Source organism: Conger conger, chromosome 17, assembly GCF_963514075.1.
Source record: "Conger conger chromosome 17, fConCon1.1, whole genome shotgun sequence".
Taxonomy (NCBI): Eukaryota; Metazoa; Chordata; class Actinopteri; order Anguilliformes; family Congridae; genus Conger; species Conger conger.
Genome location: NC_083776.1, coordinates 4,633,739 through 4,651,238, shown reverse-complemented (window position 1 = coordinate 4,651,238; position 17,500 = coordinate 4,633,739). Strand labels below are relative to the sequence as shown.

The window sequence follows — 17,500 nt, the reverse complement described above, 5'->3', positions numbered from 1 at the left end:
GTATCAGCGCTGTGTGTGTATGTGTATTTAGTTGTATCAGTGACTCAGCGCTGTGTGTGTATGTGTATTTAGTTGTATCAGCGCTGTGTGTGTATGTGTATTTAGTTGTATCAGCGCTGTGTGTGTATGTGTATTTAGTTGTATCAGTGACTCAGCGCTGTGTGTACATCAGTGGTCAGGGGCTGGCTGGTGAGGAGGCGTGGGCTCCACCAGCAGGAGGCCTGCAGTGTCCAGCGCTTCCTGCAGGGGGCAGAAGACCAGGGCCTGCAGGCCTACGACCGCCTGGTCATCCAGAACGCCTCGGACATCGCCCGCGAGAACGACCGCAAACGCAACGCGCTCAACGGCGTGCACGCCGGTGAGAGACCGGAACCCCTGGGCAAGGAGGACGAGCCAATCAGCAGGTGAGGAGGTCAAAGGTTAAAATGCAAAGTTAGCCAACAGGAAGCCAGCCTAGGGTTGTAGAAAACACGTGTAGGGGGGCGACATGGCTCAGGCAGTAAGAGCAGTCGTCTGGCAGTCGGAGGGTTGGCGGTTCGATCCCCCACCCGGGCTGTGTCGAAGTGTCCCTGAGCAAGACACCTAACCCCTAAATGCTTCTGACGAGTGGGTTTGTGCCTTGCATGGCGGCCAATCGCCATTGGTGTGTGAGTGTGTGAGTGTGTGTATGAATGGGTGAATGAGAAGCGCTATATAAATGCCAACCATTTACCATTTACGTGTGTTCTTCCTGGATGCAGATTGGATGGTGTAAGGGTATGAATCCATCTCTGGAGGGCGCATTACACTAAAAGCCTGGCTGACAACAGTCATTATAGATCCCACATCACTTATCAAAACAATATGTATGGTTTTGAAGCTTAATTAATTCCACGTCCCGGTGTCTCAATCAGCCTAATTATTCTCTCTTTGATTAGCTGGTTAAATAACGTTTTTAATAACTGAGGTACTAAAAAGGTATATTGTATAGGGAAGTCTCTCTGGTTTCAGGAAACAATGCCATCAATTTATTATGAATAAACCTTACAATCCGAATGATAAGAACACAGTGATTACAAGTTGATTCACACTCATTGTAAACCGATTAATTTGTTTGATTGGTGTAGTTATTTCCATCCATTATTGAACATATGCTGTCAGTGTGACTGCTATGTTCCATTTTTGGCTTGAGCCTTATTTTAAGGGATTTGGGGACAACAGTATCCCATCATGCCTCAGGGCACCATGTTTCTGTCGGTGTTTGTAACAGGGGGTGTCTATGGTATCATTCCTTTCAGACCGATTCATCAGCACCGAAGCCTGTCATTGGCTGAGAGATCTGTGTGCCTGTGTGCTTGTGAGCAGCAGAATAAGTGTTAAAGGTGAAAGTCAAAGGTCTGGCCCATCCCCCAAACGACGGGGACATCTGCTCTCTCTCCCCCATCAGTGTCACTGACCACCACTGACCAGTGCTCAGCTCTGTGATTCATCTCCCCCCATGTCTTGGTGCTGTGTGTGTGTGTGTGTGTGTGAGGGAGAGTGTGTGAGAGAGTGTGTGAGAGAGCGTGAGAGAGCGTGAGAGAGTGTGTGAGAGAGTGTGTGTGAGAGTATGTGAGAGTGTTAGTGTGTGAGAGAGTGTGAGAGTGTGTGTGTGTGTGTGTGTGTGTGTGTGTGAGTGTGTGTGAGTGTGTGAGTGTGCGAGAGTGTGAGTGTGTGTGTGAGAGAGTGTGTGTGAGGGGGGGTTAGGTAAAGGGGTGGTTATTTAGCTGGGGGGGTCTAAAATGAACACCAAAGCTCATATTGAAAGCCGTGCCATTGGCCGGATTAGGGTTGCCCTCTGTCAGATTTCTGTCAATTTAAATCCGGCAGAAGCAGCAGATGGTGCTCCCAGATTAAAGCAGATCTCCGCCCCACACAATCCATATCATGCTCCAGAACTACAGGAGGTAGATTAGACTATTAATACAATAAATGAGCTATTTAGTGCTGGTTCTTTACCCTCTATACCGGCTCTCACCAGGGGCTCTGCAGCAAACACAGGACTTGTGTTTATTTGTGAGCTTTATATGTAAGAATATATTTTTGTATTCGCACCCATTGTAAACAGATTAATTTGTTTATTTTAAGTTATTTTAGTTCATTCTTAAAAAACGTGCAGTCTGTGTGTTTCTTGACTGCCAAGTTCTGCCAACTATTTTTTGCTAGCTCGAAGCCAACTGTGTCACCTGAAAACATGAGCTTTCCTCAATGCAGCGGAGGTTGCTGTTGAGGCTGAATGATAGCTATTTAACTTAATAAAAATGCGCTAATTGATATCATATGCGTTGTGTGGAGTTGTGCGAATTTTGAAGGACAATTCAAAACTTAATTTACCTCGATTTATGTTGATTTATATCTAGCTGGCCTCTCTGCAGATAAAAAGATGCTTGCACAAAGGTGGAAGCCGCCACACTCCCTGTCCTGGATTCATGGAGATAATTATAGATGCCTGGCATTCGGCAGCTGCTGCTGTCCAATCTTTGTCAAGATTTCGGGTGTCCGCTATGTGGGGGGGATGTTTTAAGGGGAATTTTTTTTTTACATTTTATCATAAATATGTCTTGTTTGGAGAGGCTGGGACCAGATGGGGGGAGAGGGAGAGTGAGAGAGGAGAGAGGGAGAGGGAAGAGAGGAGAGAGGAGAGGAGAGAGGGAGAGGGAGAGGGAAGAGAGGAGTGAGGGAAGAGGGAGAGGGAAGAGAGGAGAGAGGGAGAGGAAAGAGAGGAGAGGATAGAAGAGAGAGGGAGAGGGGAGTGAGGAGAGAGGGAAGAGAGGAGAGAGGAGAGGAGAGAGGGAGAGGGAGAGGGAAGAGAGGAGTGAGGGAAGAGGGAAGAGGGAAGAGAGGAGAGGAGAGAGGGAGAGGGAAGAGAGAGCGAGAGGGGAGTGAGGAGAGAGGGAGAGGGAAGAGAGGAGAGAGGGAGAGGGAAGAGAGAGGAGAGGAGAGAGGGAGAGGGAAGAGAGGAGAGGATAGAAGAGAGAGCGAGAGGGGAGTGAGGAGAGAGGGAAGAGAGGAGAGAGGAGAGGATAGAGGAGAGAAGGAGCGGGGGATGTAGTGACGTGTGGCTGAAGACCCTGGTTGTTGTCGTGTGCTCAGGGCCGTGGAGCCGAGCGGAAGGGCCCAGGATGGCGGCCCCGGGGGGGGGCGGCTGATCAGGCACTACCGCAGCAGCTCCGGGCCCCTCCCCCTCGCCCTGGAGAACTTGGTACAGTCCGCCGCCGCCGCCTCGTCAATCAAGACGGCCCCCAGAGACCCGGCCAATGAGGACGGAGGAGGGGGCAGCGGCCTGCCGTCGCCACGGAAACAGCCCCCGCCAAAGCCGAAGAGGGACCCCAACACCAGGCTCAGCGCCTCCTACGAGGCCGTCGCGGCCAGCCTCGCCCTGGGCCTGAAGGAGACCACCGTCGACGGTCAGCCCCCCCCCCTCTGAATTCCCTCTGTTTCCCCCCCTCTGAGTCTCTCCTGTACCCCCCTCTCAGAGAACACGAGGGTATGCCCAAAAACAATCAGACTGTAAACCATACAAACAAACACCCCCATTCCAGTTACAGTTTATTACATCACATGACATTACATCACGTGAGATTGCATCACCTAACATACATTATATTACATCACACTACATCACATTACACTACACAACACCACATCACATGACATTACATCACGTGAGATTGCATCACCTAACATACATTATATTACATCACACTACATCACATTACATTACACTACACAACACCACATCACGTTACATTACATTGCCTGACATTACGCTACAATCCGTGGGTAGAGTCTCTTATTCAGAGTGACATACAGAAGAACACCAATTGTTAGTCTCAGGAATGCTTGACTTATAATCAGTAAGTGTTATGTTATCCTCACAAAAAATAATTTCTATTGCAGCAAAAGTAATACGTAGTCAGACCATGTTGAGTTTTGAGCTGGTCTGACCTGGTCAACCAGCTACCAGTTGTTTCAAAACCTAGCTTGAGCTGTTTTTTGTGAGCGGGGGGTTCAGCTTTATCTCTCATTTCATTGGCTGGCTGGATTTGCACGGCTGCGTGCGATTGGTCAGCGTGTCTGTTCTTCTGCCGCAGAGCTGTCCAAGCCCCGCCCACACAGCGATGACTACAGCGCCCGGAAGGTCCCGCCCCCGAAGCCCATCCGGAGCCCCAACACCAAGCTGACGGGCTCGTTCGAGGAGATCTGCCCCCCGCGGCCCACCGACATCAAGCTGTCCTGCGTCTCCAAGGCGGGGCCCAGCTCGGGGGCCAGCTCGGGGCCCAGCTCGGGGCCCCACTGCGCCGCTCTCAGCCTCTACCGCCCCCTGGAGGAGGACGCGGTGTACATCGAGATGGGGGCGAGCGCCAAGCCCGGCACCGCCGCCCTGGAGCCGGGCGAGGCCGTCTACGAGGAGATGAAGTACTTCTCGCCAGAGGCCGTAACCGCGGCGACCAAGGCGTCGCTGGCCAATCGCGCGGCCTCCTCTCCGCCCCAGACCCTGGAGATCAGGAAGCCGTCCGAGCACCCCCCCGCCGTCCCGGGGGGCCGGGAGATCCCGCCCCCGTTCCCCAACCTGCTGCCCCACCGGCCCCCGCTGCTGGTCTTCCCCCCGTCGCCCCCCGCCCGCTCCCCCACCTCCGACGAGTCGCCCCTCACCCCGCTGGAGGTGAAGAAGCTCCCGGTGCTGGACACCAGCCTGAGCTACCCCGCACAGAGCGAGGGCAGCAGCCCTCTGTCGCCCCAATACGCCCGTCAGAGGGCCGACTCGTCCCCCAGCCTGTTCGCCTTCCTGCCCGACAAGTCCACCCCGCCCCTCACCCCTCCGCCCCCCGCCGCCCAGGCCCCGCCCCCGTACCGCCCGCCCTCGCACTTCCCCTTCCCGCCAGAGGGGGCGCTGCTGCTGACCCGCGGCGGCTCCCTGACCTGCGACTCGCCCCGTCTGTCGCAGAGGGGCCCCCAGGGCTCGGAGGAGGCCCCCGGCCGGCCCCCGTACTCCCCCGTGAAGGCGGGGCGCCCGGAGCCTCGCAGGGCGCACTCCTGCTGCTCGTCCCCGCTGCTGTTTAACCCCGCCTCCTCGCGCCCGCTCACCAGCCCGCTGGACGAGCTCACCACGCTCTTCAGCGCCGGCCGCACGCTGCTCCGCAAGTCCCCCGCCGGCCGCAAGCTCCGCGAGACCGGTGAGCGCCGGCCGCAGACGACAGGGACGTCTGCTCTCTCTCCCCCATCGGTGTCACTGACCACCACTGACCACTGCTCAGCTCTGTGATTCATCTCCCCCCATGTCTTGGTGCTGTGTGTGTGTGTGTGTGTGTGTGTGTGTGTGTGTGTGAGGGAGTGAGGGAGAGAGAGTGTGTGAGAGAGCGTGAGACAGTGTGTGAGAGAGTGTGTGTGAGAGTATGTGAGAGTGTTAGTGTGTGAGAGAGTGTGAGAGTGTGTGAGAGTGTATGAAAGTGTGTGTGTGTGTGAGTGTGTGAGTGTGTGAGTGTGTGAGAGTGTGAGAGAGTGTGTGAGAGAGCGTGAGACAGTGTGTGAGAGTATGTGAGAGTGTTAGTGTGTGAGAGAGTGTGAGAGTGTGTGTGAGAGCGCGTATGAAAGTGTGTGTGTGTGTGAGTGTGCGAGAGTGTGAGTGTGTGTGTGTGAGAGAGTGTGTGTGAGGGGGGGTTAGGTAAAGGGGTGGTTATTTAGCTGGGGGGTCTAAAATGAACACCAAAGCTCATATTGAAAGCCGTGCCATTGGCCGGGCCCTGGGAGGGACGGCTGGTGGCTGAAGCCCCCGGTGTGGCTACAGTGAGCTCTGATCAATCTGAGCTGTCGTGCGAGTCAATTAGCCACCGTCCTGGCTCAAGTGGGTGTGTAAATTCAGCGCACCTGTTTGTTGCTTCTGTTCCTCGTCCGTAATCCGTATCCGATGTCCAACGAATGAAAATGGTATTAATAATGTGAAGTTATGGTCGGTCTCTGTGTAGTCAAGTCGGTATCCTATAAGTAGGCTTACTGTCGGTATCAAAAAACGGAAAACAATCTCGCCGCGTGCCGCCTTGTATGTGTGTGTGAATGGTGAAGTTGGGCGGGACCCACTTTCAACGGCCAATAAAAAGCTTGTATTTTTTATATCTCAGATAGGCCAAACTACTTTCACATGAGCAAGGCCCTTAACCCTGCCTTGCTCCAGGAGTTCACCTACTAATCAACTGTAAGTCGCTTTGGATAAAAGCGTCAGCCAAGTGACGTGTAATGTAATGTAATGTAACAAGGCGCTCATTGCAGCTGTTGGGCCCTTGGGCAAAGCTCCAGGGGGGATTGGCCCCTGCTTAGTCTAGTAAGCGTCAAGTGTCACTGTGTGGAATAGCTTGCCAGGTCATGTAGTGCAGGCAGAAACGCTGGGGGGGGGTGGGGGGGGTTTCAAGACTAGGCTTGGATGCTATTAGCTTTTAGGAAAACTCCGCGGTAGGTACACTTTAGTGGTAGGAAAAAGCAAGCATCGCTGGGCTGAATGGCCTCGTCGTTATGTTATGTTATAAAAAGCGTCACACACACACACACTCACACACACGTGGGAAGTGTTATCCCCGCTGGCTCAGTGGACACCATATCCAGAAAGCTAGGCGGAGGATGTGAGTGTTTCTGTGATAATGGATTATGATTAAAAGCACGTTTCGCCTTGCGAGCTCAGAAGCGGGCCCTGCTCTTCAGAAGAGGAGAGTCGTTAGCGCAGAATAAGCTCCAGTCCTCCGGTGTAAATCTCAGCGTTTCTTTCATTTATTAAGAGTATGAAGTCGGGGCTTCACTCCCAGGGCTCTCCCGGGCGGGGGCCGTTCCCAGCGTTAGCGTCTGTGGCGGCGTTCCAGAGAGCTCCATATGGATTTTATCAGGTGTAAACGAGAAGGCATGAAGGAGCTCTTTTGGGTTTTGGGGGTTTGGCCCGGAGATCTCTCTCCTGCCGGGTTTTCCACACAACCCCTCTCCGTTTGATGGCTGTCAGATGTGCAGTTTATGCAATATTTGTCATTTCTCACCAGACAGGGGGGGGTGGAGCTTCCTCCCCGTACAGTCATCTGTAGCCGTTGGGCGATGGCTGTGATTGGCTGACTGGACAGACCGCCACCCATCTTTGTTTTGGCTAAAGCGCTCTCACGCCGCAAACAACACAACACAGACACCCTTTGCTTGCCCCCACCCCTCCCTCCTCAGCCTTTGTTTTTAATGAAACGCACTGGAGGGAGGTCTCCATGCGTGGCGTAGATTCACGCGCGCACACACGAGACGTTGCTGCGCCACGCCTTGGCCCGACGCCCTGCCCAGTGCGAGCAGTCACATGACCTCCCCGCCCCCCTGCCATTGGTCACCCCGGCGAGACCCCCCCCAGACAGCCCCCCTGCCCCACCCACCAAGATTCCCCCGGCAACGGGGGGTTGAAAGTTAATGAATTGGACACCAGACTCCCGCTCAGTTGATTTATTGCGGGGGACTGCTTATAGGGGCAGTTTGTCTTGTCCTGCCTTTTTTTTGGGGGGGGGGGGTTTGAATCGGTGAATTGCGGCTTGAGGTCGTTGGAGGTCACAGAACACTCCCTCCCGTGTCGCGGGCTCCGAGCGGTGACCTCTCACACACGTCTCTGTCGTGAGCTCCGAGTCTGGAGTTCACACGAGCGAGGGCCGCCGTGCGATTGGCCGGGACGTCCCGCTAACCCGCTCGGCCGCTATCCGCGCGGAGGAGCCTCCGGCCATCCGCCGTCCGCGCTGGCCCTGCTGGTTCACCGGCGCAGTACCTCAGAGGGCCAGGGGGGGGCGTCCTGCTGCCTCCGCCGGGCACACGTACGATGTGTGTGTGTGTGGAGATGGACACGTCCTCCACCGGCGGGTCATCGGGGTGATGACCACCGCCAGGCCCGGGGGGTGAGCTCGGTCCTGATTCGGTTTTCAGACAACGGCTAATTCCGGCGTACGGTCTGTGGATTCGCCGAAAGCGCAGCGGGTTATTTTAGGCGGCGCGGTCACGCGCTCGCGTTCGATGCAGGCCTGGAACACGTCTCCCGACACGGCTGCCAGGGGGTTCCGTCATGGCCGTCTCTGTAATTATCAGCTCCTCCTCCTCCCGCGATTCAGTGTGATCACCACCTACCACAGCGTAGCCTAGAGTAGCGTAGCTCCTGTGCGGGAGTACAGTGTGGCCTGATTGGCTTTGTTTGGGCTCCTGTGCAGTAAACACAGGCCTGATTGGCTTTGTTTGGGCTCCTGTGCAGTAAACACAGGCCTGATTGGCTCTGTTTGGGCTCATGTGCAGTAAGCACAGGCCTGATTGGCTCTGTTTGGGCTCATGTGCAGTAAACACAGGCCTGATTGGCTCTGTATGGGCTCATGTGCTGTAAACACAGGCCTGATTGGCTCTGTTTGGGCTCATGTGCTGTAAACACAGGCCTGATTGGCTCTGTTTGGGCTCATGTGCTGTAAACACAGGCCTGATTGGCTCTGCACTGCCTGTGAAGTCTCTTTCCCTGCTGAACCTCAGCTGCTTGAGCAGTGTAGGTGTGATAATGAATGCAGTTGTGGATTTAAATCAATGTGTTGGGTGGGTGGAAGATACAGGGACTCAAGTGTTATATGGAAAAATAATTAACTGTATTCTTCACCTGTTTTCAGCACAGCCTTGTGAGTGAGTTCTGACTGGACTGGACTTTGACTGACCTGTGTGGTTCACCGCAGGGTTCAACTCCAACATCAACCTGTCGGGGCGTGACGAATCTGGCATGACCTCCCCCTCGCCCCAGCTCCAGGACAAGAACGCCAACAACCACTCCGCCCCCCACCACCACCCGCACCTCCACTACCCCCTGCTCCCCGAGAACGGCAACCAGCTCTCCAACGGTAAGGCCAGAGTGACATCACCGTTCTGAGACACTGCCCTCTGCTGGACTGGAGGACCGGGGCCCGTAATCCCTGCTTTAGACGGCAGGGTAATGATGAGCCTCGATTGGCTGTGTTTGTTTTCACCTGCACAGTCTCAGAGCTGTGTGTGTGTGTGTTACCTGTGCAGACACAGGACCGTCTGTGTGTGTGTGTGTGTGTGTGTGTGTGTGTGTGTGTGTGTGTTACCCGTGTGGACACAGGACCGTCTGTGTGTGTGTGTGTGTGTGTGTGTGTGTTACCCGTGCAGACACAGGGCCGTCTGTGTGTGTGTGTGCGTGTGTGTGTGTGTGTTACCCGTGCGGACACAGGGCCGTCTGTGTGTGTGTGTGTGTGTGTGTGTGTTACCTGTGCGAACACAGGGCCGTCTGTGTGTGTGTGCGTGTGTGTGTGTGTGTGTGTGTGTTACCTGTGCGGACACAGGGCCATCTGTGTGTGTGTGTGTGTGTGTGTGTGTGTTACCCGTGTGGACACAGGACCGTCTGTGTGTGTGTGTGTGTGTGTGTGTGTGTTACCTGCGTAGTCTCAGCTCTGTGTGTGTGTTACTTATGTAGACTCAGGGTCATGTGTGTGTGTGTGTGTGTGTGTGTGTGTGTGTTACCCGTGCGGACACAGGACCGTCTGTGTGTGTGTGTGTGTGTGTGTGTTACCTGTGCGGACACAGGACCGTCTGTGTGTGTGTGTGTGTGTGTGTGTTACCTGTGCGGACACAGGGCCGTCTGTGTGTGTGTGCGTGTATGTGTGTGTGTGTGTGTTACCTACGTAGTCTCAGCTCTGTGTGTGTGTTACTTGTGTAGACTCAGGGTCATGTGTGTGTGTGTGTGTGTGTGTGTGTTACCTGTACAGACTCAGATACACTGTGATCTCACCCGCACAGGTTCGCTGGACGATGAGGGTCATTCCAGGTCAAACGGCTCTGCGACTTCTTCCCTCCACAGGCACCTGGATAGCCACCACAGCCAGGTGAGGACCCCTAAACCAGCTGTCCCCAGGGGACCAGGCGTGTACCATGTCTGTCGCGGCCCATGAACTAGAGATGTAGGAGGCAGCGATAAACAACATGGAATTTATTTCATGTATTAAATTCACCCAAATTCCCCCTCGGTCAACTGCAAGACCCGCCCCCCTCCCCCCCCTTAACCCTTATAACCTGGAGAAAGCTGGGATGGCCAAAAAACGACTTGAATGACTGCTATTATTTTATGTTGTGTCATGCATCAGTAATTCAGTGGAAACAGGTGTGAGATTTTGTTGTCAGTAGTGGACTGTTTTTGTTGTCAGTTTATCAGTCGCTGCAGTCTGTTTCCTGCCCGTCGGCGGATCAGGTGATTGCGATGTCAGTAGAACCCTGAGAGCACACGCCCGTGTCCATTCTGAGGAAAACCTGTCACCTGAGACAGGGGGTGGGGCGGGGTCACGTGACAGGCACACAGGACCGTCACTCGCGGGCCGGCTGCGGTGATCACGGGCGGGACAAACGAGCAGAACTCTGGTGTGATTTGCGACCCGTTCTCCTGCCGGAGCTGGTCACGCTCGTAGCTCTAAATTCAGCTCAGCGCCCCCAGAAAGCCCCTTTTTATATCCTCCCGGCCGAGTCTCTCCCTCTGTGGTTTACACATCATCCAACGTTACGTAACACACTGGAAGCAGAAGCTGTGAAGAAAACTATCTCCCTATCTCAAGACGCACGCCGTCAAAATGGCTCCGGCTGTCCTTTGGCTGATGATGAATGGTTTGCTGTCGTTTTTTGTAGCGTCGCGATACCCAGACTTCCTCTGGCTCTTTGCTCGGTCGGTGGGGTCGACCGGCAGGTGTGCCACTTCTAACCCCCCGTTCCCCCTTCACCGCCATTGGACGCGACCGGTCACGTGACTCTGTGGATCCGGCGAGGTCATCGGTGCATGCAGGGACAGAGGGCGCCCCCCCCCCCCCGCGCTTTAAATAAAGCTTTAATAATTCAATCGCGTCATGAAAAATTCACACAGACGGGAAGCTCCCCTGTTCTGAGAGATGTGTACCTGCCCTGGAGTGAAACCTGACCCCCGAGTCCAGACTCCAGCGGGCCTTAGTCTCTCAAACATCCACGGTCACTCATCTCCCTGGCTACGGCTAACTCGCTAGCACTCTGGACAGGAGAATCAGGAACGCTGGTTTTACTGGAGCAATATGCTACCTCATGAAGTTACCCAAAAACACTTGGGAGACTCGGTGGGAATGTTGTGCTGGCATGATAATAGCTGTAATAGTTTAACTTGAAACTTGAATTGTGTTTGTTTATATTGTTTTATAGTGCCCCTTGTTGTACTTAGTAGTTTAATCTAGGACTGTTGCAGTTGGTACTGTAGTTCCTGATCATATTACTTATGGAACTTATTGGACCTATTTACCTTGTGTACTAGACATTAATGTTCATGGCTGTACAACTGATTCTATATGAATGTTATCTTACCTGTTCTGGAGTTTATTCTAATGACCTTGGTATGCACTTTTTGTACGTCACTTCGGATAAAAGTGTCTGTAAAATAAAAATGTAATGTTGCAGGGCTTATTCATGAATCCTACTGTATTAACGTTCCCTGCTGGTTCTCAGCCGAGTGAGTGCCCGTAGTCACACTGTGAGAACAGGAGTTGGGTTTACGTGTTCCGGAAGGTTCTCCTCCACTTGCTGTGTCCCAGGAGATCATCTCCTTTGGCTTTGACCTCCAGCTCCTTGATGAGATCTCACCGTGTTCTCAGGAAGCAGTTTCACTCGTAGAGAGGGGGGACTTCCTCTCAAAATTGTTTAGGACTTCCTGTTTGGGCTCATATTTTTCACAGTTCATTCCAGGCTCACGCTAGGCTGTAAAATATGAGGATTAATCGTCAAAAAACTCACTGCCGAAAACTCACTTTCTTAGATTGTCTTGTCTCTGTGTATATCTCTTTCTGGTTTAAGGGGCTTGTCTTGTCTGTGTGTGTGTTTCTTTGGTTTGAGGGGATTGTGTTGTCTGTGTGTGTGTGTGTGTTTCTCTGGTTTAAGGGGATTGGGTTGTGTGTGTGTGTTTCTCTGGTTTCAGGGGATTGGGTTGTGTGTGTGTGTTTCTCTGGTTTAAGGGGATTGGGTTGTCTGTGTGTGTTTCTCTGGTTTAAGAGGATTGTGTTGTCTCTCTGTGTTTGTGTGTGTGTGTGTGTGTGTGTTTCTCTGGTTTAAGGGGATTGGGTTGTGTGTGTGTGTTTCTCTGGTTTAAGAGGATTGTGTTGTCTGTGTGTGTGTGTGTGTGTGTGTTTCTCTGGTTTAAGGGGATTGTGTTGTCTGTGTGTGTGTGTGTGTGTGTCTCTGGTTTAAGGGGATTGTGTTGTCTCTGTGTGTGTGTGTTTCTCTGGTTTAAGGGGATTGTGTTGTCTGTGTGTGTGTGTGTGTGTGTGTGTGTGTTTCTCTGGTTTAAGGGGATTGTGTTGTCCAGCAGCCACTGTCTCTGTGTTGTCTCTGTGTGTGTGTCTCTGGTTTAAGGGATTGTGTTGTCTCTGTGTGTGTGTGTTTCTCTGGTTTAAGGGGATTGTGTTGTCTGTGTGTGTGTGTGGGTGTGTGTGTGTGTGTGTGTGTTTCTCTGGTTTAAGGGGATTGTGTTGTCTGTGTGCTGTGTTTCTCTGGTTAAGGGATTGTGTTGTCTCTGTGTTGTCTCTGTGTGTGTTTCTCTGGTTTAAGGGGATTGTGTTGTCTCTCTGTGTGTGTGTCCTTGCAGAGGAGTCACCTCAACTTCTCACCTTTTGGCACGGGAGCTGCTCTCTGAGGTAAGGGGGCTGGGTTTGCCCTCCAGATTTGGGGATGGGGTGAGTCCAGAAGATTATTGCCCCACCCCTGCAGTGGTGTTCTGCACGCCTGCCCCAGCTGCTCCCCCCCCCCCCCCCCCCCCCCCCCCCCCCCCCCCCCCCCCCCCACCCCCCAGCTCTGCACTACCTTATGCTGAATGGTGCTTCTGTGAAAGCCATATTCCACCGCTACATTTCTCCACCGGGTCACCAGATGTAGGAGGGAGATATTTCCAGTGAAGGCACGTTCCACGCCACTTTAGTGAGATACATGTGTGCTCAGTGCGGGCACCGTCTACGATGAGTTCATTAACTTCATTTCTTGATTAAGCATTTCAATTATCTGAATAATCAATTGGCAATAATCCCCAGAGTACCTTTTTCTTAATTGTCTCCTGTTGTACTGTAGCATTCCCCGTCTTCTTCAGTTATAAAATACGACCAGCTATGTGATAAAATTGGGTTGTTTCATGAAATGAAGTGATTGAAAAGTATGAGCTATACTTTAAGGGACATCATTGTGTATTTTACATTGTCCTGAAGCCCAGCGATCCAAACATGGTGCGTCTTATGATCTTGTGTACAGGAGTTTTATGCCATCAATATGCCTTGGGAATTGAAGACAAGCCACTATTCATCCAGTTAAAATAAATCTGAGGGAAATGCTGCAGAATTTGCGATGTAGAGTAACTGCATCACGGAATCAGTGACACTTGGCAGTTCTCAGAGACATCCCTGATATTGTTCCCTATCATGCGACTATAATGACATTCCAAGAGACATTTCTCTTTAGACCACTGCTGGAGATCACCCTCCGTAGTGTGGAAGTGTCCCAGGTCCCATCCGTGCCAGCTGAAACGGAGCACGGAAATCTCGTCAAAGGCACATTCGATGAGAAACTTCACTTTAAAAACTATTTCCGCGGAATGGAGATTGCTCTCCCCAATCCGGCGGCCGGACCCACCGAGGCTCTCCTCCCTATTTCCGAACGTGCCGTTCCTCACTGGGGAATTCTCCTCCTATATTTGAACGTGCCATTCCTGGCTGGGAATTCTTGTCCTACATTCGAGAAGTGGCATTCCTCACTGGAAATTCTCCTCCGTGTTCCGAAAAAGTTCCATTCCTGGAATTCCCCTCCGCTCTCCAGGAAATGCGCAGGAGCGTGTAGAGTAATGTAATTAAGACCCCGGCTCAGACCGCGATGCTGGCATGCCACCTCCACCGCTCCCTCGCTTGTGTGTGTGTGTGTGTGTTTGTGTGTGTGTGTGTGGGGCACTCATCATGCATGTTCATCCAGCACTAATGGTGTCAGTTTCCACAAAGCCATCGAGCTGTAACAAATGAGATAAAATCATTATTTTCACAGATCTCTGGAGCTGTGCAGTATCTATCTCTTAGCCCTTTTCTGGAGTTGTTTTTCTTCCAAATTCTAACTCTAGAATGTGTTCTAGAACTCCCATTGTTTTCAATTTCCAGGTAGTGATTATGACATCAGCAGTAGAATGTTCAGTTAAGAGTATTCTAATCAATCTAATCTTAAGCTTCAAAGGGTTATTGGACTGTGCTAATGTTCATGTGTGCTGGGCAAACTACTTTCAGAGTGGAACCACACGCACACTGCAGTTTGAATGTCAGACCAGACGGAACCGGCTCTTCATAAGCACTTAAGAGAATCCTTCGACCTTCAATGCTGGCTCATGCGAACTGCCTCTTGTACATATGTTTTGGCTCATTAAAAAGAGAAAGGCCTTTGTGTATTCAGACTTGATTTCGGCCGGACGGTCTCGCTGGAGAGCCGGGCGCGGTGTAGAGCGGTCGGACCGCGGTTCTGAGAGCCGGCTCGCGTGGGATCGCAGCGTGCCTTAAAGGCTTACCCCGTGGACTCTGCCGTAAATCCCGGGATTGGAGAGGAGCAGGAGAAATCAGATTATCCTGAGTGGCTGAGCTGTGCTGGGGCTCCGTTCAGCCGTTAATTAAAGCGCCAGCCAGCCTGCTCTTCCTGGGCGGCTAGCCTCACTCACACGCTCCTTTACCCTGAGCTACAGTACCACCCTACAGACCTGCTTTACAGTAGCTCCCTCCAGACCTGCTTTTACCCTGCATTACAGTAACACTCTACAGACCTGCTTTTACCCTGAGTTACAGTAGCACCCTACAGACCTGCTTTCACCTTGAGTTACAGTAGCTCTATACAGACCTGCTTTCACCTTGAGTTACAGTAGCGCGCTACAGACCTGCTTTTACCCTGAGTAGCACAGTGAGTTACAGTAGCACTCTGAGTTACAGTGAGTTACAGTGAGTTACAGTGAGTTACCATAGCAGCCTGAGTTACAGTGAGTTACAGTAAGTTACCATAGCAGCCTGAGTTACGGTGAGTTACCATAGCAGCCTGAGTTACGGTGAGTTACCTTAGCTCCCACAGTAGGGGCCTCTGCTCCCCTGGCAGGCTCTGAAATCCAATCACACTTGAAGAGCTACAGGATTCCACTAATCTGTAAACAAACATTGGCGTATGACCAGCTGGCATATTTGTTATTTGTGTACATCTGCTAATCCATCCTCATGAAAATGTGTGTATATATATATATATAATATATACGCACACATGCACATGCATACTCATGCACCCAAGCACATGTGCCCAGATGTTTTCCTGCATTTATCAGTGGACGTTTGATGCTGTTTGACATTCTGTGTCACGACCATTTCCTGAATTCATGCCTTTTTATTAAACACAACAGCCTATGGTATGAAATGTGGGATATTAATATTCACTATTCTCTGTGGAGCAGATGTGTTATCGGGGACTTGCACCCTGTATACTCAGGCAGACAGCTTTAATGGTGATCAGTCTGAGAGTGATTAAGCCCTTTTGTACTGAAGAAATCAGAAATCAGTCCCTTTTGTACTCAATGAATTAGAAATAGGCCATTTTGCATCAACATCGCTTCTGCAACATTGTCTGACATTTAGTCTGAGGTAAATAGGTATTTGGTTACAGCAGAAACAAGCCATTCAGTACTGCTTGGACAGGGCATTTACCACTGCAGAATGAGGGAGTTCAGCACTGCAGAATCAGAGAGTTTAGCACTGCAGAATCAGGGAGTTTAGCACTGCAGAATCAGAGAGTTTAGCACTGCAGAATCAGGGAGTTTAGCACTGCAGAATCAGGGAGTTTAGCACTGCGGAATCAGGGAGTTTAGCACTGCACAATCAGGGAGAATCAGGGAGTTTAGCACTGCAGAATCAGGGAGTTCAGCACTGCAGAATGAGGGAGTTGAGCACTGCAGAATGAGGGAGTTCAGCACTGCAGAATCAGGGAGTTTAGCACTGCAGAATCAGGGAGTTTAGCACTGCAGAATCAGGGAGTTCAGCACTGCAGAATGAGGGAGTTGAGCACTGCAGAATGAGGGAGTTTAGCACTGCAGAATGAGGGAGCTGAGCACTGCAGAATCAGGGAGTTTAGCACTGCACAATCAGGGAATTTAGCACTGCACAATCAGGGAGAATCAGGGAGTTTAGCACTGCAGAATCAGGGAGTTGAGCACCGCAGAATCAGGGAGTTTAGCACTGCAGAATGAGGGAGTTGAGCACTGCACAATCAGGGAGTTTAGCACTGCAGAATCAGGGGGTTTAATTATCCTCTGAGGCAGCAGGCATTGGGCGCGAGGTTCACGGAGCCTCTGACTCTCTCAGGCAGCTGTAGATGAGAACGGCAGCAGCAGCCGAGCTGAAAATAGCCGCAGAAGTGCGGAGGTAAATTATGAATTACAGAAGATGAATTATGCAGACTCTCACATGGCTCGCTGCGGGAGGCAGTGAGACCGGTCGGGATTCCTCGACAGCAGGGCTAGCGTAGCGTCGCGTTTGCACACACTCTGCAGGACGGGCAGGGCAGGGTGGATTCAGCACTTCATTTAGCGGTGACATTTTGTGAAATATCCGGTGGGGGGGGGGAGAAGGGTGTCGGTCTGTGTCTTGTGTAGTTTCAGGGATCTCTCCCTGCTTCACTCGTAGGTACTGACAAACTCATTTTTCAACTGCTTCGGTGAGACTAACTCCTCGGCTGGGTATGGCAAACATGAAGACCATCAGAAATGCGCGGAGAGATTGTTCTCCTTTTTCTGGACATTCTTTCTTTCACCCTTTCCTTTATTTCTCGTTATCTTTCACCCTTTCTTTCTTTTTCTCTTTTTCTCCTAGTCCCTTTTTTTTCTATCCTATCTTTTGACCTTTCTCTTTTAATTCCTGTCTTTCTCTATCTTGGTGACCCTATCCCCGGTGCCGGTGTCAGAGGGCTCTGTCTCAGACCGAGAGCGGTGACATGACCTCCCCACCACCACCGCCGCCACGTTCATTAGCTTATTTTAGCGGCATGGGACTCGTGCTCGTTAGCGAACTCGCTCCCGGCGCAGAGGAGAGAGCCGGGCGGCTTGTGCGTGCGGGCTGACGTGCGTCTGACTACGAGGGGGATTACAGCGTGAGCGTTAAAAATACCCGGGGTTTTAAAACCCCAGCGTGCCTGAGGGCTGGGTCGTTAATCGCGCGCTACACGCTACGCGCTACGCGCTACGCGCTACACGCTACACGCTACACGCTACACGCTACACGCTACACGCTACGCGCTACACGCTACTCTCTGCACGCTAACGCCGCGGCCCAGCCGCTCTGACTCTGTTTGTTTACAGTCAGGCGTTAGCCGGAGACTCTTCAGCTCAAATGGGAGGGGCGGCCGCGTCAGCAGTGTGGGGGCGGGGGATGCCGGCTCTCTGGCCGTCTGTTAAGAGCTC

The 17,500-nt window shown here is 52.1% G+C and overlaps 1 protein-coding gene across 1 annotated transcript in view; it reads left to right on the top strand.

Annotated features, from left to right (window-relative positions):
• The window catches only part of LOC133116865 (unconventional myosin-XVI-like), an 88,272-nt gene that overhangs the window by 69,896 nt on the left and 876 nt on the right, over positions 1-17,500 (top strand). The window contains exons 30-34 of the mRNA XM_061226863.1: positions 173-404; positions 3,112-3,425; positions 4,113-5,195; positions 8,721-8,882; positions 9,799-9,884. Coding sequence (XP_061082847.1) covers positions 173-404; positions 3,112-3,425; positions 4,113-5,195; positions 8,721-8,882; positions 9,799-9,884 — 1,877 coding nt within the window. The remainder of the gene's footprint in view (positions 1-172; positions 405-3,111; positions 3,426-4,112; positions 5,196-8,720; positions 8,883-9,798; positions 9,885-17,500) is intronic.